Raw genomic sequence first — 25,162 nt, 5'->3', positions numbered from 1 at the left:
ACAGCAGAAAGCAACCGGATTACAGCAGGTCAATAACTTCCAGACAATCTTTGGCTGTGCAAACGCTTCCAAAGCGTGCTGTGTCGCAACGCGGGCACATTTGCCGAGGGCAGAGTTTCTGACAGTAGCAGGGAAGGTTACTGTACTGCAGATACCACTTCTGAACCCAGAAAGATGCAGTTCACCATTTATGCTTCATCAGACTGAGCTTAGTTGGATGCTGTTGGGTCTGACAACCATACGCTGCGGAATAAGCCTCTTCAACACAGCTGACCCATGCAGGTAACAGCGCTGGGTGTTTCTCGCTCTGCTGCGGGATCAGGCCCTCGAACTAAGAGACACTACATTAGGGAAACAGGAATTACACAACCGTGGCTGTTCCCTGTGGAAGTTTGTAGCTGCACCGGACACAGTGGTTAAGTCAAAACCACAGCCTTAGAGCCGGGCAGCATCAGCATACACTAGATGCTTTCCTTTACCTGCCACACACTCATTTTTGAGAGGCAGAGCGTTGAATAGAGGTTCCACACTCATGATTTATCTCTACATAATCTGTTAAAGTGCCCCATACTTATTAGTGAGAATTAACTCAATATTTATTATTTAATATGGTATTGCATGTGCTTCATGCTACCGTAAGGTGCTTCAGATTTATCCCCTTGTCATGCATCTAGTCAAAAACTCCCAGTAAGAGGTACTGCATGACACACCTCTGGTCACAGAAGCAAGAAAATGATAGCCCGTACAGGTACTGCCTGCTTCAGGAAAACTGTCAGCCTACCTGGAGAGCGGCAGCAAGATTAATTCACCCCTTTTAAGCAAGCTGAGCAGGCTCCAGCCAACAAGACTGAAACAGAATTATTTGGCAAAGCAGAAGACAGTGTAGGGAGCTTCCTGGCCTAAGAAGGAAGCCTTTTAAGATGCAAACTGATCATCAGGGTGTTTAGCAGTAAACCAAGGAACACGAATCAAAGTGCTGTCGTAACCACTTGGGCAACAAAGGGTTCAGCAGCAGTGGATGGCACTGGCATGATTTAACTATTTACTCAAGTTTGAAGGCCAGGTTTGTTTCTGTAATTGAGCAGATTCTGCCTAAGCAAGCAACTTTTACAGAAGCTGTATAACGTCACAAAAATCTCTGTGGGGCTGTCCTCTGCCAGAAAGACACAGGCTGACAGTACATCCAGAAACACTTGCAACCTCGCACAGGGGTACATTCTGGTGCCTCCAGTCACCTGAGCCTACAAAAAACCCTCAGATTCCACGCTGGAAGTTTTGCAAAAGGAAAATAAGCACACCGACTTGCCCAGCTCCCTACCACACAAGACTGTAACAATACGTTTAAGACAAGAGAGTCACTTCACAGCATGATTATTCTGAATTTTTCAAGTTATCTACTTCGCAGATCTTACTTTCCCTACCTGAGTTGATTTCCATGCCGTAGACTAAACCAACTGCACTACATCAAGGCATTTTCTACGTGTCCTACAGCACAATTAAGAGACATCTAAATCAACATGCCCATGCCATTTATTTCTCAGAAACACCAGAAATAAAAGGTCAAGTTATCATCTGAGAACTTTCTTGGTTTGATGAGCAAACATCTGCTGGCAGAATACTCCATACGGAAGATGTTTCCAAGACTGCAGCCAATACTGCATAGGCTGGTTTTGGACACATGAGGCCTGGTGCAGAATCCCATCTGGTTACCTCCAAAAGGCAGTCTTGTGCACTGGTCAGACCTTCAGTGAAGGCTGTAACTGTGCTTTAGGAGAACTTCCCTGCCTGGGGTGGTGGGCCAAGGAAGCCCCCCGCTTGCTTGGTGGCAGCCCGGGAAGGAGCAAGACCGAGCATCTTCTGGATGTTCTGCAAAAAAAAAAAAAAAAAAAAGAACAGAAGAGCAGGATAGTATCAGACCATGACGAGGGAGACACCAAAAGAAGAAGAAATCCCAACTCTGCGTACAAGTACAACCTTCCCAACAGTTTCAACAGATTCAGGTTCTCACCCACATAGCCTTACCAGTCTGGCTACTATATATTGGACGTTTACCCCTATACATTGTCAAAAGCTTAGCATAGAGCCAGACAACCATCCACAATGGCTACAGTTAGAGCTGGGCCACTCTCCCCCACCTCAGCAAAAGCCTTCCAATCACTAAATCTACATTTTGGCTGAGGGTTCTTTTTGCACCTCCAGCTACACACCATACAGTCAGTCACCTCATTAATGTCTTTGCACACAGGTTTGTTTAAAATCAAGCTATAATAGTTATCTTTGCAATTTAACAGCAGTGCAGACACAGGAGCAGGTTCCTAACATCTGCTCACAGGCAGAACCAAAGCAGCCTTCAGTTTTCACAAGTTCCAGAAAGCTCTGTTGCTGGCAGCCATCAGAGCCTGAGGGTCTGCAAGCTGGCAAAGAAGGCTCCCTCCTAATGCAGACAGAATTTGGGTCAGCAACATGGCAACCAGAGTGTGTGCCAAGTTCAAGTCAGGAGCTTAGGCACAGAATTAACATGAATGCTAGTGATGCAGACAGAACAATGGTTTGGTGGAGACACTCAGTATAACAGGACATACGTAGCAAAACTCAAAAACTGACTATTGCGATGACCTCATCTGCATCTGAGCAGAGTGTTTCAGTGGAAAACAACAAACAAGGAAAGAATTAAGTAGCAGAGCCAGGCATTAGCTAAAAATCTCACAGTAGAATATTGAAAGTTTTGTGTTTTCCTTGATTTTTGTGGAATTCCTGTTAAATTTTGCAACAGTGCAGCTACAATTTGCTACCAGTTCTTTCAGATTCATCCTTCACTGTAAATAACTACAGCTCAAGATGCTGCTCATGCAGGGCTGGCAAAACAGGGGCATCTGATGCGAGGAAGAGAAGAAAACAACTGCATCCTCCTCCTCCTGTCACCAGCTGAGTCCTAGCAATCGAGATAACAAAAGGAGGAAGGAGGATTCTCTTCAAACCCGAATGTCCTCTCCAAAATAACTGTCAGGATAGGTCAGATAGCAAGGTCATAGAGTTCTTGAACTTTTTGATCAGGGAAGGAGAACAAACAAAAAGAAAAAGGCAAACAGAGCTTCATAATTCCAGAGTAGCTACATTAAAAAAAAAAAAAAAAAAGTCAGGAATCATTCCAGTGGAAACTATGGAAGGGAAGGTTTCAGCCCACACACAAGCATGAAAGCAAAGGAGGGGAACACTTGAAAAGGAATTACACCAGTTCTAGTCCATGGCCTACACAAATCAGACAGTGGCTGATATTCAGCAACTGAATTTATGAGAGCATTCCCTCTGGGAGACTCCTTCGTGTGGCTCCTCTTCTCAGAGCTTCCTTAGTCAAGAAACAGACAGAAGGGAGAAAACAGAAGGAGCTAATGGACAGACTCAGCAACACCAGAGGGTGCTGCAGAGTTAGCAGCAGGCTGGACCGGGATCCCACTAGGTTCCTACTGGCTCGTCCGTGAAGCACAGCAGAGATCCTAGCAGAGCACCCATGGAAGCAAAGACGTGTGCACTGCCTCCTCCCTGTTCCTTTAAGGATAAAGAAAGAGGAGAACTGTGGTTCTAAAGTTTACTCCATCTGCTTGAACAGTTCCAAGAGGAAGAGCGATAGCAGCTTGTCTGTATGTGGATGCAATACCACAGTTGCTCTCCAGCATTACCCTGCCATAGAAATGTCCTCCTTGCTGTGGAAGCCAGCTAGCCTCCTGCACTAGCTGCAAAGCAAGTTTTGCTGGACAGCAATCCCGAAGTCTACACAGCTGCAAACACCAGGGCCGGGGCAAGGGCCAGCAGAAACCTGTCCTGTCTGCTGTGTACCACATTGCACGAGGAAGCCTGCAGAGTCTACTTCCAATGCAAACAAGACCATCACCTTCAGGAACAGGGAGGGAAGACTAAGACTTAAGGATCCAAATTCCTCACTTGAGCTCTTCTGAACTCTCCTCAGGTAACTGTAGGAAGGACAGAAGCTACTTCTGTTTTTGTCTTCAAACCCAGAAGAGGCCTCAAAGATAAGGCAGCAAGTGGCTCCCTGCCCCAAGATCAGGCTGTGTGGGAAAGTGTGCTCCTGGCAATAGGGATAATTGCTGGGAACACATTTCAGAGAGAAGCAGCCTAATCTAAAGTTCAGGCATGCGTGAAAAGGAAATGAAGACCAGCAAATTCCTGAGGAACAGCAGCATATTCCTCTCCACAAACAGCACAGGTGAAGGCTGGGAGCTCAGAAACAGGAGTGGGGACAGAGGATGTAACCCTGACATTACGCCTCCCGCCCAGCCCAGTAGCAGACTTTCACAGCTGAAACCCAACAGCTCAAGGACCCTAGGAAGGCCTCTCCTAGCAACCCTCCTCTCTCCAAACAGGAAGGCAGGAGGAACTAGGGGACAGGATTTACGTGCCAGGGAGAGCTGGGAACAGCGCAAAGGAAGTTACTCACTGAGAGTTGACTATTTTGGGAGATGCTGGCTAGGTCACAGGCAGCAAGCTTCCCAGTCTGTGTTTAAAGAGTTTATCACCCCCACATGCCTGAGGACTGCATGAAGAGACTGCCTGATGCTGCTACTGCCCATCCCACTAATGTCAGTTTAATCACTGTCTTGTTAGTCTCCCCACCCTCACGTACTCCCCTGCATTTCCCTCCAGGTCACTCTTTTTTCACACACACACAAGAGTTCCTCTGCTTCTGAGCTCCACAGGGACATCTCTCTTCCCTCCCTTTGATCCCTTCACAGGCAGCTCCAGGATTTAAGGGAAAGCTGAGGGATGTATGGTCTTGGTTTGTTCACAACCTGTTCCCTGACCTTTGTTACACCTCCACTCTTTCTCCTCTTTTGTGAGCAGCATCAAACCAGACACTAACTCCTGCATCAATTCTCCTCATTTAGGCTAACAGCTGTTTCCAAGCTGATCTGGCAAGATTTCTCCTTTTGCACACAGTGGAACACAAAGGGTAACAAAACTTTCACCTCCAAGGTCATTGAAAGCACAGAAAGCAAGTCTTTGGCAACATTTTAAGCCCTTACTTTCTTCCCCTCTTCCCTGGCCTCTCACAGCCTTTCAAAGTCCTCTTCCCAACATTGTTATCACTTAAGCTCCTTCAACCAGTAATAAAGCCAAGAGCCAGACGCCAGCAATCACAGCTTCAGTTCCTAGCTTTTGCACAATCTAATGTAGCTGGTCTCTGCCCTTCCCTCCGTGTAGCAAGGAGGAAGAAACTGAGCTGCCTGACAGCTGGAGAACGGCAAGTATACTTAACCATACTCAGGTAGATAAAGCAGCTCTATGAAGACTGCAATCTAACACTTCAGAGGAAAAACTCCCTTCTCCAGAGCAAGATAGTAACTTACGTCCTCCACAGGGCCATCAGCATGAACTCTCAAGAACAACGGCAATTTTTTTTCCAGAATTTTTCTTGAAAGCTCAACCAACTGCAAACAGCTCAGCATTTCTGCCCAGCACCAGACCAGACCATTACTCAGTTTCTGCTTTGACAACAGGAAAACATCAGGAAATGCCCAGGACTAGAACTAACCACAGGAATTATATTTTTGGACAAAAAAAAAAAATCCATGGGGGATTTTTTCAGCAAGGGAGTTCCCCAATCAGCCCAATGGGTGCAGAAAAATCTTGATGATGGTGCTATTTAATTTCAAGTAATAATCTGCAACATTGGAAAGAAGGTACTTTCCATGCAACAGGTGAGTAACAGAGCAGCACCAGACAAGACTGCCTGAAGGAACAGTATCAGACTACAGCATCCCAGGAATTTAGGAAGATTATTCTAAGAGCTAAAAAGGTCTCATTTATTTCAAAGCAGCAAACACTGCTCCAGTTACTGGGAAGTGAAACAAGATTTGTCTTGCAGCAAACAGAATGAGTAACCCCCTGGCCTTTGGAACTCTGAAGCTGGCCCTGCTTGCAGTGAGCAGTGGGCCAGATGACCTCTAGGTGACTCTTTCAACATAAATTATTCTACAATTTATTATCTGCTTCTGCATAGGACCAGACACACATCCATTTTGACACAAGAGCCCAATACAGAGGGCTGTGGAGAATTCGATTCACTAGCATGCACTTTGCGACTAAAGGAACTCTCTATTATTAAGCCGCTTCATCAAGCTCATCCAAACTTCTGAGGGCAGCTGGCATAAAGCAGATCAGTAAAGGGAAGTGGTGTGTTAAGTCTTTCTAAGTCCCTTGGCACCCCCTGAGGAAAAGCAACAAGTTGGTCAAGGAGAAAAGCAGCAAGAATTCAGGAAGTAAATCAAAGAAAAAGGAAATATAAACACAGAAGAGCGGATAATTTGCAGATAGTTGCACCAGCATTCATCCAGCCCCCAGAGCCTATTAACAGACTCAGCAGTCTCTGGGGAAATACGGCAAACAAAGCAGACTTCTGGTTGCAGTGAGAAGGCCCACTTGTTCTCACCACTCATTCTGCTGATGAACCTTCCTGAACAGGCGCTTCCCTTATCCTCACCAATGCTTCTCTTTTCAAAAGATGGGACTAACTAGCTTTGCTGGGAAGCTGTGTGTAACCTACTCTTGGCTTATTACACCAAATCTGTGTCACGTCCCTAATGCTGGGAGAGACTTGACACCAAAAATAAAGTTCTTAAGACTCTGAAAAAAAAAATCAGGGAGTCAGCAAAAACAGGAAGGACAAACCCAAAAGAACAGGTTTAACTCTTTCCTCACTTTTCTAGCAAATCTGTGGACCGATCGAACCTTTATAGAATCTCAGGCCACCAATAAAGTTTCCTCTGAAGATGCTACGCTTCTCTCTTCTCATATTACTGTAAAGGTCAAAATTACTAAGCAGTAGTACTTAGATTGGCTTCTGATGGAGATAGTCTATTGGTACTGCAATCCACAAAGTTATCAGACAGATACACACACAGAAGGGCCCCATTTCTGCCAACTCTCTCCAGGTACCCTGGTGCACATCTCCAGTCAAGTCTTCCACATTGGTCCAGAAGAGGAGCTGTTTTTATGATGCCAGCCTTTGAATTGTTTTGAATATGAAGCACAGGAATTAAGGCAAACACAGAAATCACAAACAGATCAAAGATTGTAACTCCTCTTTATGGATGGAGATGTGCTTTCCCTGCTCCAGGCATGCAAGAGACAGAGCAATGTACTCACCTGTCTGATAGACATTGTGCAGAGAATGTAGAGGAAGATGAATGAGCAGTCGGTGTAATCCTCACCCAGAAGGTTGCGGTGGGAGAGACCTTGGATGTAGGAGAGGGGGATAAAGGGAAGCTTTGCCACCACTCGGCCATCGAATCTGGAAAAGAGAGTACTGGATCACAACTGGGGACAGTAAGAGCCTTTGGCTGTAGAAAGAACAAGTGAGCGTCTTCAACAGTCCACCAGAGCACATAAGACCACGTGGAAGACTAAAAAGCCATGCTGCCTTCTCCAGCCCACCTGAGTACCCTACACGAAGGAGGCTAAATACGCCTTTCTCACAAAGCCCTCCACACCGAATCATCCACAGGGTAAGTAGGCTTCCGTCTAGAACAGTTTTGCCACAGTCAGTGTTTTATAGTGATTTAAGTGACCAGCTGGACAATGTGCTGTTTCATAAAAATCTTGGTCGGTGTTTTGCAGTTTACTCCTGCATTTTATTTAAAAGTCAAATTTCGCAGATCACTGCCCAGAACAAAGCACTTGTATAAAAGATGGACGACTAACACCCTGCTGTATTACAGTTGCTGCAAGAAGATGGACTCTTTGCTTTAAACAAAAGAGCATTTCTTAAGCAGAGCATGAACCAAAGACGCCTTTTCCTTTTCTAGAGCAGCTATACTCAGCACAAGAAGGATGCACAGGAGAGCCATCAACAGAATGCTTTTCAACACCAACAGTCTTCCGTGCATTAGCTCTGAAGATGAAGGCAGTGCAGAGGCAGGATGATACCATGTATTCCAAGAAGCCTGTCCTGCTCCTGGAACTCGTCCAGGTCCACATTCCAGGGCATCAGGCAGAGTGTGAATTCTGGCCAGTCTGCAAAGATTTCTCCCAACCCAGACAGTCGACCCAATCTTTTGAAGTAAGCGTGTATGATGCCTCATCAGCATGTGCATATTTGGATGTTATTTTCTCTGCATGCACTGATTTTCTAACAGGTGTTTCTTGTTTCAAGAGATCCTAAATGAGCGTTCTTTCCTGTGGAGATGCATTCACACAGCTACAGCTCAAACATACGCCAACTTTGTTTACATCTCACAGGCCGTTTGGCAAAAGAACTAGGAACGGATGTTTATCTCCCTGTAACATCCCCCAGTGGCTTAAAATTCTGCGTTATTCCTGCTGTGAGAATGACAAGTACTTCAGCAGTAGCACCCCGAGGTACCTCCTTTTAATTCCAGCAGGTTTTCACTGTTCTCATGAAGGGGTACTGAAATGCAAAACTCAAGGGTAAGACTGAGAACTGATTGCACTGAAGTTTCTGACAAGAGAAAATTGAGTCATACAGAAGCTAGTTTCTCTACCAGGAGAAATCTCATCTGTTTAGAGGCCACCACCACTACAGATCTCGCTGCCCTACTGTACTTTTTAAGCCAGAACAGTCATTCAGCTGTTCATCCTCAGCACAGCATTCTGCTCTTTGGGTTTCAACCAGCCTTCTTGACACTTCCGTATCCTTCCAGCATGCTCCACCCTGCTGCCCGATTACTACTGACACTCAGAGGAAGAGAGCCAGTCATCAGAGTCAATTCCATTTTGGTTAAGCTGGCACTTGGCAAAGGTGAGGTGCCCAGCCACAGATCAGCAGCGTCTGCATAGTACTTTCCAAAGGGCAGCACATCATGCTACTTCCATGCAATTCCTGCTCCTTTTGTCCCCCAGAGCAATTAACTCATTCAAGAACAGGAAAGGCAAGCAAATGAGGCTACAGCCATTGCAGGTGTCAGTCACCCTTTTCTTCCTTCTCATACCACACCTACCGCACCTCCGTGAATGACCTGGCAGTAGCAGCTTCTCAGAGAGAGCGTAAGAGCCTCCTGAATTCCTAACTGAAGTACTCTCCTCCTGAGACAAGCAGCTGCTTTTTATGATTCATCAAGAGAATGACGTTACACAAGCAAGAACCAGCTCCATCAAACCCTTCTATCAGCTTCAAACAGTGGAAGTACAACCCACCAAAGCTGCCATTCAGATACAAATGCACTAGCTACCTTGTATGGAGACCGGGAGCAAAAATTTAACTATCTCGCCCCAAAGGCAAGACAGCCAAATCTTTAGATTTTCATTCAATAGCCTCAGCTATTAGCAAGGAAGCTATTTCAATTCAAACAGTGAGCTCTCTGGATACTCCTGCTGTTCAAGTGCCCTCTAAAGAGACAGTTAAAGGCAAGATATACCCAAAAACTTCACATCAACTCTGTGACTTTTAGCATGGTCTCTGCAGGCAGGAATCCTCAAAAGAGGAACAAGACAAGTATACTTGGTGGTCTGAAAGGACAAGAAACCAGTAACTGATTTTTTTTTTTTTAGGTTAATATCTATGGAAGGAGGAGTCATACGAGATTTAACCAAAATTAATTCCTTCCTCAAGCTCTTCATGAACTTATAGTTCTGTAACACTTGTCAGTGGTAGCATACTCCGAACTCCTTCTTCCCACTCTAGGAAAGAGGGGACAGTAGGGTGAGTTTATTTACTTTGTTTCAGGGGCAGAGGTGGTGTTTGTACTGCACCCAAATAGCTAGGCAAGCACCTGAATGCCTCAGGCGCAGCACTATTAATCCTCCACAGATGCTACACTGCTGGGCACGACTGACAACGCACCTCCATCCCTGCTCAGGGCCGCAGTGAAATGAGACATCAGTGACTCAAGACTGTACCCAAATTTTAAAGTCCTTTAGTGCCTCTGCTCAGTTTCCCAGCATTCTAGAGAATGCTAGAAGCAGAAGTCTCACTAAGCTGAAGAAATAGAGTCCACACAGCTGTTATTACGCTACCCCGTTCACAATTTATCCGCCCACAGACCTGCAGTAAAATAACAATTGACTGTATCCTGGAGACTGCCAGCACAGAGGCCAAAGGTTTTGGTGCCCAAGAACGTAAATTCCTGTTTGCAGGACAAGTATACTGCCCAGATATTAACCAGCCTCCCAAAGGCTATACTAACCATATTCGTATCACCTTCAGATTTAACAGCCAATGGGAAGTCCAAATTTCAAGACTGAATCAAGTTTTAAAAGTCGAGCACAGACTTTCAGTTTTGCACACCCGAAACAAAGCTGTCTATAACCACAGAAATCAGTTTTGGCTTTTTTTGTCTTTGTTTTTTTTTAAAACCAGACCTACCCCAAGTCACTTTTAAAGCAAAGGAAGATTAGAGCCTATGCCTAGGCCTGTTAGTATCTCGGCTCTGATCACCTTAAGTAGGACAACAAAGAACTCTGCAATTACAGCTCATTTCTAAGGGCAAGGGAGCTGACACAGTTTTGCTTGCGAGAGCGTTCTTTGCTCACACTATTATAGCAAAGCCAAAGAAGCTTAAGACTGTAGCTGCTTGCCTGGCATCTACCAAGCTTGCCCTTAGCAAGATGTTCCCAAGTAGAAAGGATGTTAGAATTGTGTCTAGATGGAATGCAATTTGTTCAGTTTGACCGCATTCAGTGTTCCCTCTCAAGCAGAACATGTGTGTGGTGGGCCAAACAACCACATCTTCATATGAAATACTGATCCATTTTATACAGATTAGTTATGGTTCTTGGATGGATTCTGTCACTGTAACACTTCAGGTGATAGAGGGAAGGTGGAAAATATATTCACCATGAAAATTTAAGAAAAATCCAGAAAATTGACACTTACATGGAGTTAAACATTCCCATCAAGGCAGTGAAGCAGAAGCCAATGGCAAACATGGATTTCATCCGAACCTGCAAGCAGAAAGGTCGGAGATAATCAAAATAACAGGCCTACATTGAGGGATTACAGGCTCACACCCTTAAGAATAGCCTTTGTACAGCTTCACTGGAATCCAGAAGGCCAGAGGGATTGTAAAAGCAATTGGAGAACTCCCAAAGAGAAGTTGGGTCAACAGCTGGGTACAAAAGCAGCCACAGAGTGGACCACTGATGTGAGATGAGACAAAGTCTTTCTGTTGGAAAGCTGATTGAAATCTTCAGCAGTTGGGAACTGGCTTTAATTTTCTTACCATTGACAAGTCCCTGTTGTTATTCTTCAGTTTCTCTTCTTGTCTCTCTGGAAAGACAAAAACAAAAACAGTTATAATCAGTTACAACAACCTAGAAACTAGAGTGTTTCCATTTCCAGGAAGACTTAACCTTCTTGGCTCTCCAAACAAATAACACTTCCAAAACCAACTCCAGCTCTCTATGCCAGACAATATAAAGTGAAAAACTGTACATAGCCAACCACTGCTCCACCACAGCAACATGCAGCAAAGCAGGCACAAAAGAGGAGGAGGCTAGAATTCATCATTCAGCACTTTTGGAAGAAATGCACAGAATGTCAAATTTGCTAACTCAACTAACTCACACAGTAGCGTGAACAATGTTGCCAGAAAACAGAGACAGTGCCTCTACATCACACTTCCGAAAGAGAGCAGTCTCAATTTGCTGCACACCAGGCTCACCATCACAAACACATTATGCAAGTAAGGATTTCATTTTGGAGGTGTCAGAGGAGCTGCACTTCAGCAAGGCTAACATCCTGCTGGTCTTAGTAACAAATTTTGGACCCTTGTCACACCTAAAAGATTCTTCAAAGAGGGAAGATATTTTCTACATGAATTTCAGTAACGCGTGTATTACTACATTTTGCAGAGAATACTTGAAAATACTGCTTTGGAAATTTAGTCGGTCCTATAGTCACCACAAACTCCAAAGATGCCCAGTTTTCTGAGAGGGCATTTTGCATGTCCCCCATTGGAGGGCTGCTCTGGCCTTGAGCATTATCCAGCACTTGGCACCTTTCTTCTCCCACGTCTGCATCGGCCCTTGTCCACTGTGCTCCTCTCAGACTGAGGATCTTGAGGAGCAGCCAGGGCTTGGAAGCAACACCTAGCTGAAGTAAGGATGCAAATGATAAAGAAATACCTAAAAAACAGTCTAGATGAAGAGAGGGGGGATGCAGAAGGACTTTCAAGGGCTATCCAGCACGCACGTTGTCCAATGGATCCCTGCTGAAGTTTCAGTACAAGAGGCCCATGGCACAGAAGCTCAACAGTTATCTTTCCAGCCTCTCCTAAATACAGGGACTCGCAGTAAGCATCATGAAAAGCAACAGCAACATCCCTATGCAATTTCTTAGAATCTTCACTGCTATTTTCAATTGCTCCTAACTACAAACCATCCACTCTGGCAGGAACTTTCAAGACACCTGCTTCCTGACCCAGGTGAAGAGTTTTGTTCTGGGACATTTCAGCAAGCACAGGCCAGCTCTTTAGGAATCACATTTGGCAAAAATACTTGTTTTTTCCCCTCTGCTACGTAACTAACCATCTATTTAGATGGGCTAAAGGTTACAGAGGAATAAAGAATACAGCCCTGATCCCCCAATATACCTGACCTGTTTCTCACCCATTTCTACAAATTCGAAACAAACAGGCTTGGGGTGCCTACCACCTTACATAAATGGTCTATTCCTACCCAAGTTAGATGTAAGCAGCCCTTAAGTACTTTGCTATACAGCTGGGTAGAGGCACAGAGAAAGAGGACTGGATCAACAAGCAGCACCCTGGAATCCAAAATCTTATTATTCTGCTCATTGAAACACAAACCATGAGGATATAGGCATACAGGAATGATCTTACATGCCAGCATTAGTGGGTTTTGTTTTGTTTTGTTTGTTAGGACTTTTTTGTTTTGTTTTACTGTCTACTCAGGACTTACATGGACCCCTGGAAGCGTCACTGTCTTTTCTTCTAGGGGCACATGGATGCAGAAAGCAGTAGCAAAGTTTAAGCTAATAAACACACTTCTCAAGCTGAAATGACAGAAGGCTGCATCATGATGTTAAAGGCGTCCTCTTCCAGCAGTGTGAAAGGTGATTTAGACACAATGAGGCTGAAGTTGGTTCACTTGACACTTATCAAACTTTTTATTTTTAAGTAGGAAACACCAAATTAAGCCTTTCCGTGCAACTTTCACCCTACCTCCTAGTGCATACGCATGATTCATCCCTTACGTAACCTAGTAATACCATACACACACCTCCTGCTTTATTCTGTGCACAAAACAGATGGCAACTGAGGCAGATGTGTACTGTGGCTGTGGCTTATCTCTAAAGTCTTTTTTTTTTGTTTGTTTAAACTATGGTAGAATTTAAAGGAACTCCAGCACAAGTAAATTTGCTGTTACAACAACGCCACAATTCACAGAATAATTTGACATCCAGTAAGTTACTGGGATCAGAGATTTCAAAAGCAGTTAACAGATGAGAGTTATTTTGTGGATGTCCAACTCGACATTTAGGGACTGATTTTTCAGAAACACTATAAATCCAGCTTCTCCTGAAAATAAGAGACACTGAAGTTATGCAGCACTTGCAATAAAATCAATCTCAGTATCCAACGTGGTGGCCTTCTATGCTGTGGACAAGGGACAAGCAACTGATGTCACCTACCTGGACTTGAGCAACGCATTTGACACTGCCCTGCACAACACCCTTGTCTCTAAACTGGAGAGACATGGATTTGACGGAACGGACAGACCACTCGGTTGAGAAGGAATTGGCTGGATGGCCACGCTCAAAGAGTTGTGGTCAACAGCTCCAAGTCCAGGTGGAGACCAGTGACAAGTGGCGTTCCTTGGGGATGGGTATTGGGACCAGCCCTGTTCAACATCTTTGTCGGCGACAGGGCAGTGGGATAGAGAGCACTATCAGCAAGTTCGCCAACGACACCAAGCTGTGTTTCACAGTCGACACACTGGAGATAAGGGATGCCATCCAGAGGGACCTTGAGAGGCCAGAGAGGTGGGCCCTGCAAACCTCATGAAGTTCAACCAGGCCAAGTGCAAGGTCCTGCACATGGGTCAGGGCAATCCCAGGCACAAATACAGGCTGGGCGGGGAATGGATCAAGACCAGCCCTGAGGAGGACTTGGGAGTGCTGGTGGACAGGAAGCTCAACATGAGACAACAGTGCACACTTGCAGCCCAGAAATCCAACCACATCCTGGGCTGCATCAAGAGGAATGTGGCCAGCAGGTCCAGGGAGGAGATTCTGCCCCTCTACTCAGCTCTCGTAAGACCCCACCTGGAGTACTGCATCCAGCTCTGGAGCCCCCAGTATAAGAAGGACATGAGTCTATTGGAGCAAGTCCAGAGGAGGGGCCACAAAGATTATCAGAGGGCTGGAGCACCTCTCCTATGAGGACAGGCTGAGAGAGCTGGAGTAGTTCAGCCTGGAAAAGTGAAGGCTCTTGGGAGACCTTAAAGTGGCCTTCCAGTACCTAAAGGGGGCCTACAGGAAAGATGGGGAGAAGCTTTTTAGCAGGGCCTGTTGTGATAGGATGAGAGGTAATGGTTTTAAAATAGAGGGAGGTAGATTCAGACTGGATATAAGGAAAAAATTTTTACACTGAGGGTGGTGGAACACTGGCAAAGGTTGCCTAGAGAGGTGGTGGATGCCCCATCCCTGGAAACATTCAAGGACGGGTTGGATGGGGCTCTGAGCAACCTCATCTGGTCGGAGATGTCTCTGCTCCTTCCAGGGGGGTTGGACTAGATGATCTTTAAAGGTCCCTTCCAACCCAAACTGTTTTATGGTTCTATGATCTTAGGCTTGGCCAGCTAGCATGACTGCAAACAAAATCAGTGGTCATTTCCTAAGTTCTGTTCATGGCCCCTTTGTGCTTTGTTTTTCATTTGCAAAACAAGATTATTTCAGTGTATAAAAAAATTGGTGGAGCATCTGAATTCCTCAGATTCTACTGTTTATTAGTTTAGCCCAAGCACAAGTAAAATACTCTCTGCTAGGAACGTAGCTTGGATGGTGCCCGGCAAAAAAGTCATTGCCACACGTTCAAAAGTGACCATATGGAACAACAGCACATAACATTACAAAGTTGCCTTATCTACCAAGCAGTACTGGTGCCATGCATGGATTATTAAAGATTAAGAACTGAAAATGCCCAAGAGGAAGAACTTTGGCTCCTGTCCCTTCAAGTGTCTAACGATAACAGGTTTTATACCTAGGAAGAACCGTTTGAAGATATGTTTATAATTATTCCCAAGCTTTGTACAGATCAAATGACTAATCCAGCTACCTGGTGTTACAGAGGAATGAGGAAACCAACTCCCAGGAGCTCTCAGAAGTGTTCCTGCCACAATTTCTGTAATAATTTAACTGAGCTTTGCTGCACGTTTTACTTTAGAGTCCTGCAGATAACAGAACTTTCTAAAGCTCATGTCCATTAAACATCTACCATGTTGTTCTTGCAGAGTTCAGTACTTTTACCTTTACCCAGAAAGACTTAAGCTTATTGACAAAGAATGGAGAAATAAAACACTAAAATTTGAGCAAAACTAATTCATCAAACTTGAAATAAATCTAAGCGCAGTTACAGTTAACATGCAAACACTGTCAGCTCTGAAGTGTTCAAATGAAAAAAAAAAGAAAGATCCCAAAATCACAACCCCACAGTCGTATGGCTATATAACATACAGGCTCAAGTCAGAGAAAGGCAACCAGTTCAACAAGAAGTGCTGCTCCTCTCAGTGATGCTGCCCTTCTCTGCATTTGAGCAAAACCATCACGAGGCTAGATGCCTCCTGCCTTGCGAAAGTAAGGCAGAAGTGGTAATATTTCAGCCACCAGGCCAAGAGTCAGCTCCAGTGCCACTTTAAATAAGTGCTTTTGAAAGGAAGGAAAGGCTAATCACTTCTATAAGCTTCTCACCTTTCCCCCATTCTTGGGGCACTGCACTCCCCTGCCAGTCTTACCTATTTTCTTTTTCTGCTGACGGCCTGCTGATTCAGTTATCGTTTCCTTCTTCTTTTCCACTGTCAAGTGAAAAGAAAGATATTCCATCATTCCTGCATAGGGCTTTTCCACATACCAAACAAAACATTTTATTCCTTTAGAAAACAGAGGCACAAAGGGAAGCCAGGTTTAACTAAGAACATATTCAGACTCAACAAGTTACAAACCACCAAGGGTGACCCCACAAAACACTTCAAAATAAAATTAAAAACCATGGATGACATATAGGAATACTTAAAGGGTTAATTTTAAGCTCTGTCAAGAGCCCATTACATTGTTAACTGAGCAGTCTGGGGACAATTTTGGCTCAAATGATCCTTGCTGATTTGTCACTAGTACTAGACAGTACTTTTGATTCAGCAAGTGTAATGAAAAGAGCTTTGTGGCAAGCTCTGCTCCCGATTATCTGCAGTGGGAAGCAGAATACAGGAAAGCCTGTGTTCTCGTACATCCCTTCTTCACAGGCAGGCATTCCGAGGGGAAATGCTGTCCAAGCAGTCGGCCACAGCTTCACCATTCTTCAGTTAATTAGTACTGAAGCATTTCCAATATTTTAAAGCAGAAGCCTAAGCTCAAAGTTACTGAAACCCTAAATCAGACACTCACCAGGAACCTACAAACAACTATCACTGCAGAAGAAAGAAAAAAAAAAAAAGGCTAACAGAAAGGCAGCATAGTGAACTTCTAAAACAGCAAATGGGCTGCTCATCTGCAAATGCTCCTCTACTGACAGCAAGAAGAGCTATCCAGGAAGTAAGAGATATTTTAATTTATAAACTATAATAAGAGTACTACAAGAAATGAGGATGATAAAGCATGGCTATGGTCTAACAATAGAGAGCAGCCCTTTTTCACTCTACGCTCTACGTATCTGTACCATATCTACTCTACCAATGAACAGGCTTGGCTCCTTCTTAGCTCACAGAATCAGCTTAGAGACCTGAGCATTAGGACTCTTCTCCCATACAAAGTACTAGCTCAGCACAGATCTTCTAGCCTTGGTTTCAAAGCACGGGTGAAATAAAGACAGCCAGCCTTCCAGGTCACACAAGGGTTTCTAGTGCTGCCTTCCGAAATTCCTGCGATACGCAAGGCAGTCACTATTGCTGAGAAAACCACACTAGCCCAGACAAGATACCTAAACATCACCTCTTTGGCAGTAATGTAGGAAGATACAATTGTTTTTCCAAAAAACAAGCATATCTCTGATGGGCAGGCTAGCACAAGGGGAAAAAACAGGGAAGTCTGCTCAGAGGGAATGCTGGAGAGAGGTGCCAGATGACACAGCACACCCAGTGCTCACAGGATGCTCTCTCCAGAACCTTTCCTATGCCAAATCCAGCTGGAGGATCCCAATCAGTCCATCATAACCACATTGCCCTCAACTCTAAACTCAAGTGGAGAACACTTTGACTCTTTTCAGGCCTACCAACTGCTCCCAGTCCTAAGAAGAGGGCTCCTCCAGACCCCAGCTTCACTCTAGACAGTGCCATTGAGCATTACACCAGCCCTGAGGTACTCTACAGCCCTAATTCCCTTATGGTTCGAGCAGAACAAATAACTGTCAGCCAGTCTAGCAAGCCTGTCTGTGGGAATATACACGACAGGAGCGGCAATTCTACAGACAGCCTTCAGCCTTGCAAATTTACCACTACATTTGTCTCAGAAGGCTTACTATAATCTCCGGAGCAGTCTCAGACAATGCTGCGCCTCTCAATAGAGGCGAGAGGACAGGAAGAGATGAAACTAAGGACCGTGCGTAACAATGCCTGCTCAAGCACACTACTTGGCCCATTTATTTTTGCAAATCCTAAGGACTGCTAGGACTCTCATGGGAGAGCTTAAAGATCTCAAATGTGTTTTTTCCTGTTTCAGATGTGTTAGATAACAGTTGAAAGGTGTGGCTCAAGTGGTCTACTCTGCAAGCTGTCTGTAAGCCGTTAGGTCAGCCAGCTGGCCTTAGCACAGTGGGGGCGGGGGGGGGGTGGAAACAAAAAACAAAGCTGAATTTTTAGTGACTCCTTATTTGCTTTTATTTTTTTTTTTTGTTGGGGGTGGGGAAATCAACCAAAGAGGTTAGAAACTAATTGAGATGCACGAGTCTCACATCTTTCCCTTCACAGATATAGCCTAGATATCAGGTGAGCTATAAAAAACAAACAGCATTAAACTCTTATGGCAATCATTACATCCCAGAGATTAAGTCCTAACTGCTTTTGGAGTTCCACAGCACAAACAGCAGTAGGTATTAACAGTAAGTTTTCAGCTGGGTTTCAACTACTTCTCTAACTTGCTCTTCTGGGGCCAATTCTACCCTACACATTTTTGTCAGCCAAATGGGATTAAAGTGAGGCAGGCAGAGATGCAATCCCCATCTGATACTGCTGCGATGACAAAAGCCCCTAATTTAGGAGCTGTGACACAAGCATGACTATACTTCAACTCTTCAGTTTATTTTGCCTAGGGGAAGGCTGGAATAAGCTAGACTGGCAAGAGCACACTTTAATAGTGTTGTTCTCTCATGCACTAAGAGTGCTGACATCACAGTTAAATATTTTTAGGGTAAAATCAGCTCAGGTTTGGCCTCAGTTGTCGTGTGCTGTCTCTTACTGCTGCAACTTATGTAGGGTACATACAACTGAATTTGAAAGGTCAGTTGAATTTCTCATCTGCTCCTTGGCTTCTGATACAGACAGGTCCATTGAAACACTCCATGCTCAGACCCTCCTGCTTACCATTCCTCTTAATATCTGATTCATAGCTTCCGACTGCTCACCCTCAGCTCCCTTCTCCCTTCCTCCCTGACCTTTGTTCAACCCCTCCTAGGCCTCTCTGATCTCCTCTCTATGGAAGTAACCTAGGATGGACTTTTTTTCCTAATCAATTCTACTTGTTTCCAGTTTACACTAGCATAATTTATTTTCATATCTGATATGAATGATAGCTCAGCCCTTTCTATCATGACTTTGTCTTTACTCATCCCCCATCATTAATCATCACTTTTACTCTTTATAATGCTTTCCTCTCACGGTATTCGTTATTCAACTCCAATTCTTTCTTACTACAGATATCAAATTCTCCACTGCCCTTGAAAAGCAGAAACTGAATCTTTGAACTTAATGCAAGTATCTAAAGGAATATACATATACAGAAACTGGCTACTCACGTTCAGAAAGAAAGATGCCAGTACTGATCTCCTACTCCCTCCTGTCCTCCATTACAAGGAGGGACAATTCAGACAACGCAACAGGTCTTTGCACTAACCTTCCCTCCAGCGAAAGACAAGTATTGAGGACAGAAATAAGTCCTCTCAGTACAGATTTGTGTAACTTGTAAAGTTAGGCTCCTATGAAATTCAAGCCAAATAAAGTTCCCTCCCTTAGCAGAAGAGGCAGCAGGAACCTCTCAGTATGCAGACTCTATTCAATTTAACATCTGCTAAAGCAGGATGCAACAGGAGCAGCAAGACATTCTCTAATGTCCGAAGCGTACTTACATTTCTTGCTCTGTTTTTCCACTTCAGCCTTTAATCTCTTGTATTTGTCTGTTCGGTATACCAGCACCCAAGTTATACCTGAAATAAATACTCAGCAAATAACTAGAGAAGTAAAGACCTCTTGCAATAACAGGGATATAAGCTAGCAAATACATACACTAAAAACGCACATCGTGTCTACAAAACCACATTATAACACAGCTAAAGGTACCACAAATCACCATAAAGCTGTATCATCACTTTCCTACAAATCCTTTTCTCAAGCTCCCTGTAGTAATGACGCCTATAAAATAAATATCTTTAGAAGTTACCAGCTATCTCACTGAGCATTGTTGTTTTGTGGGACTCATTCACTTCCTCCATGCTCCTATTTACCAGCTGTTGCTCACCTTAAAACCAGGAGCTGACTAAGGCAATAAACATCTTTTTGTTCTGCACTTTCATAGGACCTAATTAAAGCCCAAGGAGTAATTTGCACTCCTACCAGGACCTGCCTGGTAGTAGTAGTACATTTTGAAAAGGCAAATAGAGATACTGGGCTAGAAGAGCCCCCAAGAGATTCTCCAGTGTAACTCCTTGCACTCAAACATGATCAAAATGAGTTGTGCTACAAGTGCAGAACCAGTGATTTGTGAACAGTTTAATCCAAGCTCCTATGCAAAGCTTTTGATCATTCTTTTGGCTTTGGTTTGACAAGACAACCGTTCTACTGAGACCTAGGGACCACCAGATACAGAGAAGGGAACCCTCTAGGTGCTTCTGAGATCAACACGGCTTTGTGTTGTGAAAAACAACATTATCTAACCCCAAATGCAATGCACTGGGGCTCCTAAAAAGCAACTATTATATTCCACCTGGGACTGTCCCTACTTTTGAATGCCCAAAGATGGTGTCTTGCAGCTCTGGTACAAAGGAGATTTTGGGATATAGCTCAGCGTCAGGAAAAGGGAGAAGCCTCTGACTCTGGCTACTCCAAAGGGCATCTATCCAACCTGTCTTTTAAAAACTGCACCTATTTGAAGGCCCTACTATTTTAAAAGCCCTTTCAAACAACAAATTTAAGTCACCACCATTACAAGTTCAGGCGATTTCTTCACACCTTTCCCATAAAAGCTACAGAAGAGCACCAGTGTCCTCTTCCAGGCACACTGAAAACTGTTAGCCCATCTTCTCACAGCCTTCCTCCATCTAGGCCAAACAAGCTCCATTCATAGATAGAATCATAGAATAGCGTGGGTCAGAAGGGGCCGGCTTAATTCTAGAGTTATTCGCTGCTGCCCTCTGGGTTGCCCATACCGGCCTGAGAGCACCAGGCCTCAGGCGGCCCCGAGTAACTGACCCCGGCCTCACGGCCCGGCCCTGCCTTTCCCCCAGCACTCACCCTCGGCCAGCAGCGCGGTGCACACGGAGATGAAGACGATAAGGAGGGTATCAGCGAACATGGTGCTCATGATGCCGCCAACCCCCCCCTGCCCCGGTAACGCCGCCGCGCTCCCGGAAACAGACCCCGCCACCCGGAAGCTACCGGAGAGGGCCACGTCGCCTAGCAACGGCCGGAAGCGAGCCGCCGCGCTTCCGGCAGGCGACGCCGGCCAATGGACGTGGCGCTGGGGCAGAAGCCGCGGGAAGAGCGAGGGGCGGGGAAAGCGCCAGCAGGCGCTGCTCTGATTAGGCGAGGCGGCTGTCAAACAGTAGCGGCGTCGGGGAGCGCGGCGTGCGGGTGTCATGGCGGCGGGGTGCTCGGGCACGGCGCTCTTTGAGGAGCAGGGCCGAGACCAGACGCCTTCCGTGCGGCCGAGGGAGGCCGTCCTCCTGCCCGAGCGCCCACCGAGGTCCGCACGCCTGGTCCAGGCGGTGCCCAGGCCCTGCACAGGGCCCGTGGCCCACGGTGGGGTTCCTGCTCCCCACATCATGCTTCACCGTGTTGTGCTAGGCCGCGGTGCCACACACGGCTCCCTCAGAGCAGCACCGAGGCCATTTCCAGGGGAAGAGGCTGAAGGCATTTGCTTTTGTTGAATGTTCCCACTGCAGTCACCAAAGGGTTGGCTTGGAGCAACCTTCCTGGTTTCTAAAACTGCGCCCCAGGTTCATTTGCCAATGGCACGAATATCCTGTTGGCACATAGCAGTGAAAGGTGTTTTCTGTGATCAAATATTTACAAATACTGTTGCCTGCCCTTTACTGGTGTTCATCGCTGGCCCATTCTCCTACAGCCAGCAGCAGAGTACTGCATCCAGTGATTCAAAGGGCCGGAAGCAGGAAAGGAAATCTTAGGTTGCTCTTCATGTGTGAAATACTTGCAGACAGGATGAGACGAAGAAGAGCAGTAACAAGGACAGCGAAATAATGGCAAAGATTTAGCAGAGAGACTAACTGACTTTTATTGAGGCTCTGGCGGTTACACCTGGACCAAATCCACGAGTTGTAAAGGGGTAAGGAGACCTAGAAAGCTGAAATACAGAAAAGGAAACAGGGCAGGCAAGGAAGGGCAGGCTTGTGCCTGTCCTTACGTAACGGAGGAGTTTGCCTTCAGTGAAGAGCAATGCACTATGGGATTATACGCGCAGAGCTGAGTGAAAAATAAGGAAGGTAAAAAACTTCACCATCACCTTTAAATTAAACAGTCCGTTCAGAAAGACGGTGACAGAACCATAGTTCAGAGAAGACAGTGTGAGTAATAAGTGAGGGTGTGAGATTAGACAGCAAACAAATCCTCTGGAGCCTGGTGACATTTGCATACAAGGAAACATGAAAGCCACGTGCGCAGGTAGCTACGCAATGAGTCAGGCTCACTGAAAGTTGGAGCTAAGCACCTTCTGTGCCCTGAGGAAAGTGCGGGTGCTGTCTCTGGGCACAGGGAGCCTTCAGCAAGATTGGGGGAGAACTGAGAGCAGAACCTGGCCGTCAGCAGCAGGAGTCGGGTGGAAGGGAGGAGACAACTGTGCGAGAGCCATCAGGGAGACGGAGGCGAAGTTAAGGATGGATAGTTCAGCTTAGAGTGAGCAGCAGGAAGATATTAACAGCTGATGATGTGGCAGGACCCACGGTAATATTTTGTGCCCTGCTGTGCCCTCATGCACTTGGCTCTGCTGTATGCTGTCTTCCGCCCCCTCTGCCTCTCTTTAGAGCTCCCTGTCTTTCCTGGCTGTGAGATTTATCAGTATCAATCAAGGCAATATTTGGAAATAGTTTCCCCTGCTGTGGGAAATGATTCACACAGTATCAGTTACCAATACTGAACATGGGCTTTCACAGAACACTTGTGTCGCAGAAGCCAGGCCAGGAGGAGACGGTCGATGACATGAACTTCTTTCCTCTCTAATGTCCGTGTTTTGAACTAGAGGTAGAGGTGACATGGGCTCTTTGTAATTTCATCCTGTCATTTTAAATCACACCAGGATCCTTATCAGCAGGTTTTTTTTTTCAGACAACAGAAGGCACATTACTCTCAATGGCATTTCCTTTTTAAAACAGCATTCAGTGCTTTGATCACCATGTAAAGGACAGATGAAGAGTTGGGTGCAGTTTGATTTGATCTAACAAGCCTGGGATATGAGAAAAAGGAAAGCATTTGCGTAATACGTAGCTCTGGACACACGCGTGAGGGGTCAGTGCAGCCTATGAACATTGTAGCTACAGCAGAGGTAATATTTATGGAGGTAACCTCGAAACCAGATTAGAGAGAGACATGTTCAAGCAGATTTCATGTACTCAAGTCTCCGGACTTAAACTGAACAAAAGACTAAGTTGCTTTTGCACAGTATGTTACTGACCGGCAGCTAGAAGATGAGTGTGCAAAATGGAGGAAAGATGCCGTCTAAAACTAAGCGGGACTTGGATTTGATTCACTTCCAGTTTACAGCCCTGGCCTGGTTTTGAAAGAGCTGTTGCCCTGATCTTTGCAGGTTCTCCTTGTGTTCTGCATAAATAAGCCTTGAATATCCTTGTCTTGTACCCCTCGTGGGCCCATCAAGAGGCATTTACTTATCCTTCCCTCTACAAGTGTGCCTGCTCCTGCCACGTGTCAAGTATCTGGCTTAAAAGAGGAAGTGGAGATGAAATGCCACGACGGGCATCCTGCAGAGACACTCAGCTCTGAGGTGGACGGACAGCACAGTCTGAAACAGCTTCAGCACAGCAGAGGTTTTGATCTGTCCCCAAGCAGGGCAGCAGAGAGGCTGGCAGCAGTGAGCATAGGCACGAGAAGAGCCAAATAACCGGGAGGTCACGATGTGCTGAGGGGGTTTTGTCATTCAGATATGGATGTGTTGGTGTGGGGGTAAAAAAGAAGAGCTGTGAATAGCTCCAGGAGCTGTGCCCACGGTCAGCGCTTGGAAACTGGCACGGGGCCGTGGGAATCCACTGGAATTCATCCCCGCAGGAAGTTCTCATCCGCATATAGCACTTCCTCCCCTGGCACTGGCCGCGCCTGGTGCCATGCTCCGATGCCACAAGCCACAGTCTGTGGGAGCACGGTTGGAGGGGAGTTGGCAGAGGTGGGCAGAGAGGGGCCACGCCTTCCCAGGAGATCCTCTCTCACATCCTGCGTGATGAGGGCTGGGACGTGGGACCCGTCTGGTGAACATTTCCACACCTGTTTCACTCTATTGAAGTGGGAAGTTAAAAACCTCACTGAAACGTACGATCCTATGAACAGGGGCAGGAGGAACCTTAGGGCAACGCTTAGGCCATCCCCTCCCCCAACTCCAGTAAAAACTTTCTAGACAGGAGCTTGCCTAGTGCATTTTTTTTTAAATCCTCAGTGGTGGAGAATCCTTACTCTCCCTAACCAACCTATTCCAGGACTTAACCATTCTCACACTTAGAAAACGTCCCTGAATATCTATCCTGAATTGCCCTTGTTGCAATTTGAGCTGGCACCATTTTATTTTAATCCCCTTCCTCTTTGTGACAGCCCTTTATGTATTTGGAAAAGGTTATCATGTGTCCCCGCAGCCACCTCTCCCTCTGACTAAACACGCAAGGTTCCTGCGGGCCTTCTGCAAAGCGGGACCCCAGGCTGTTCCCGAGACCCCACTGGAGTCTCCCCATCAGGCCTCACCTTCCCTGAAACGCGGTACTTGGTGGCGTTGGTAGCGGGCAGAGGGTTAGCTACGGTGCCTTGCCTGCGCTCCCGTGCCCCAGTGGGATGTTTGCCTTTTTCACAGCAGCACTGGCATTGACTCTTTGATCCGCTCTGCTCCCAGATCTTTATCTGTAAAAGGGCTGGCTAGGCAGCAGGTTCCCATCTTGCCTTTTCACGGATGATTACTCCAACCCAAGTACAGCACTTGGCATTTGCCCGCATGGGCTTGCACCCTACATTTTGCTGAGGCTTTTTCCATTGTGTCAAGAGCAGTTTGACTTTGAATCCTGGCCCCCAGAGCCCTCGCGGCTCCTCCCAGATGGGTCCTGCTTGGCAAAGACATAAGCATGCTTTTTATTCTTGGTCTTGGGTTGTTAATAAGCTTTCCTAAGCGTTTGCAGGACCAGGGCTCGGGTGGGGTGGGAGAAACCAGAGTGGAGGATGTGTAATGGGGGCAGCCCCGGCCCCATCCTGCCAGGGACCCCCTTGATGTGGTCCCAGCTCTCGCTGGTGGCTGATGGCGAGCGGGCAGCAGGTCTCATGGAGTAGAGGGGCAAACCAGCCCGGCGGGGAGAGGCAGCGAGGGCCGGTGTGT

At 46.0% G+C, this 25,162-nt stretch overlaps 1 protein-coding gene across 1 annotated transcript; it reads right to left on the bottom strand.

Moving 5' to 3' along the window:
* Nucleotides 1-1,512: 1,512 nt before the first annotated feature.
* TMCO1 (transmembrane and coiled-coil domains 1) lies at nucleotides 1,513-21,018 on the bottom strand. The gene is made up of 7 exons (XM_010127153.2): nucleotides 20,863-21,018; nucleotides 19,482-19,559; nucleotides 15,946-16,005; nucleotides 11,193-11,239; nucleotides 10,847-10,914; nucleotides 7,162-7,306; nucleotides 1,513-1,866 (listed from the first exon to the last, which is right to left on the bottom strand). The coding sequence occupies exons 1-7, from the start codon at nucleotides 20,930-20,932 to the stop codon at nucleotides 1,768-1,770; spliced, it is 567 nt and encodes a 188-aa protein (XP_010125455.1). The 5' UTR covers nucleotides 20,933-21,018; the 3' UTR covers nucleotides 1,513-1,767.
* Nucleotides 21,019-25,162: the final 4,144 nt, after the last annotated feature.

Source organism: Chlamydotis macqueenii, chromosome 8, assembly GCF_036417535.1.
Source record: "Chlamydotis macqueenii isolate bChlMac1 chromosome 8, bChlMac1.mat, whole genome shotgun sequence".
Taxonomy (NCBI): domain Eukaryota; kingdom Metazoa; phylum Chordata; class Aves; order Otidiformes; family Otididae; genus Chlamydotis; species Chlamydotis macqueenii.
Note: the sequence above shows the minus strand (reverse complement) of the source record. Positions and strands in the feature narration are given on the sequence as shown.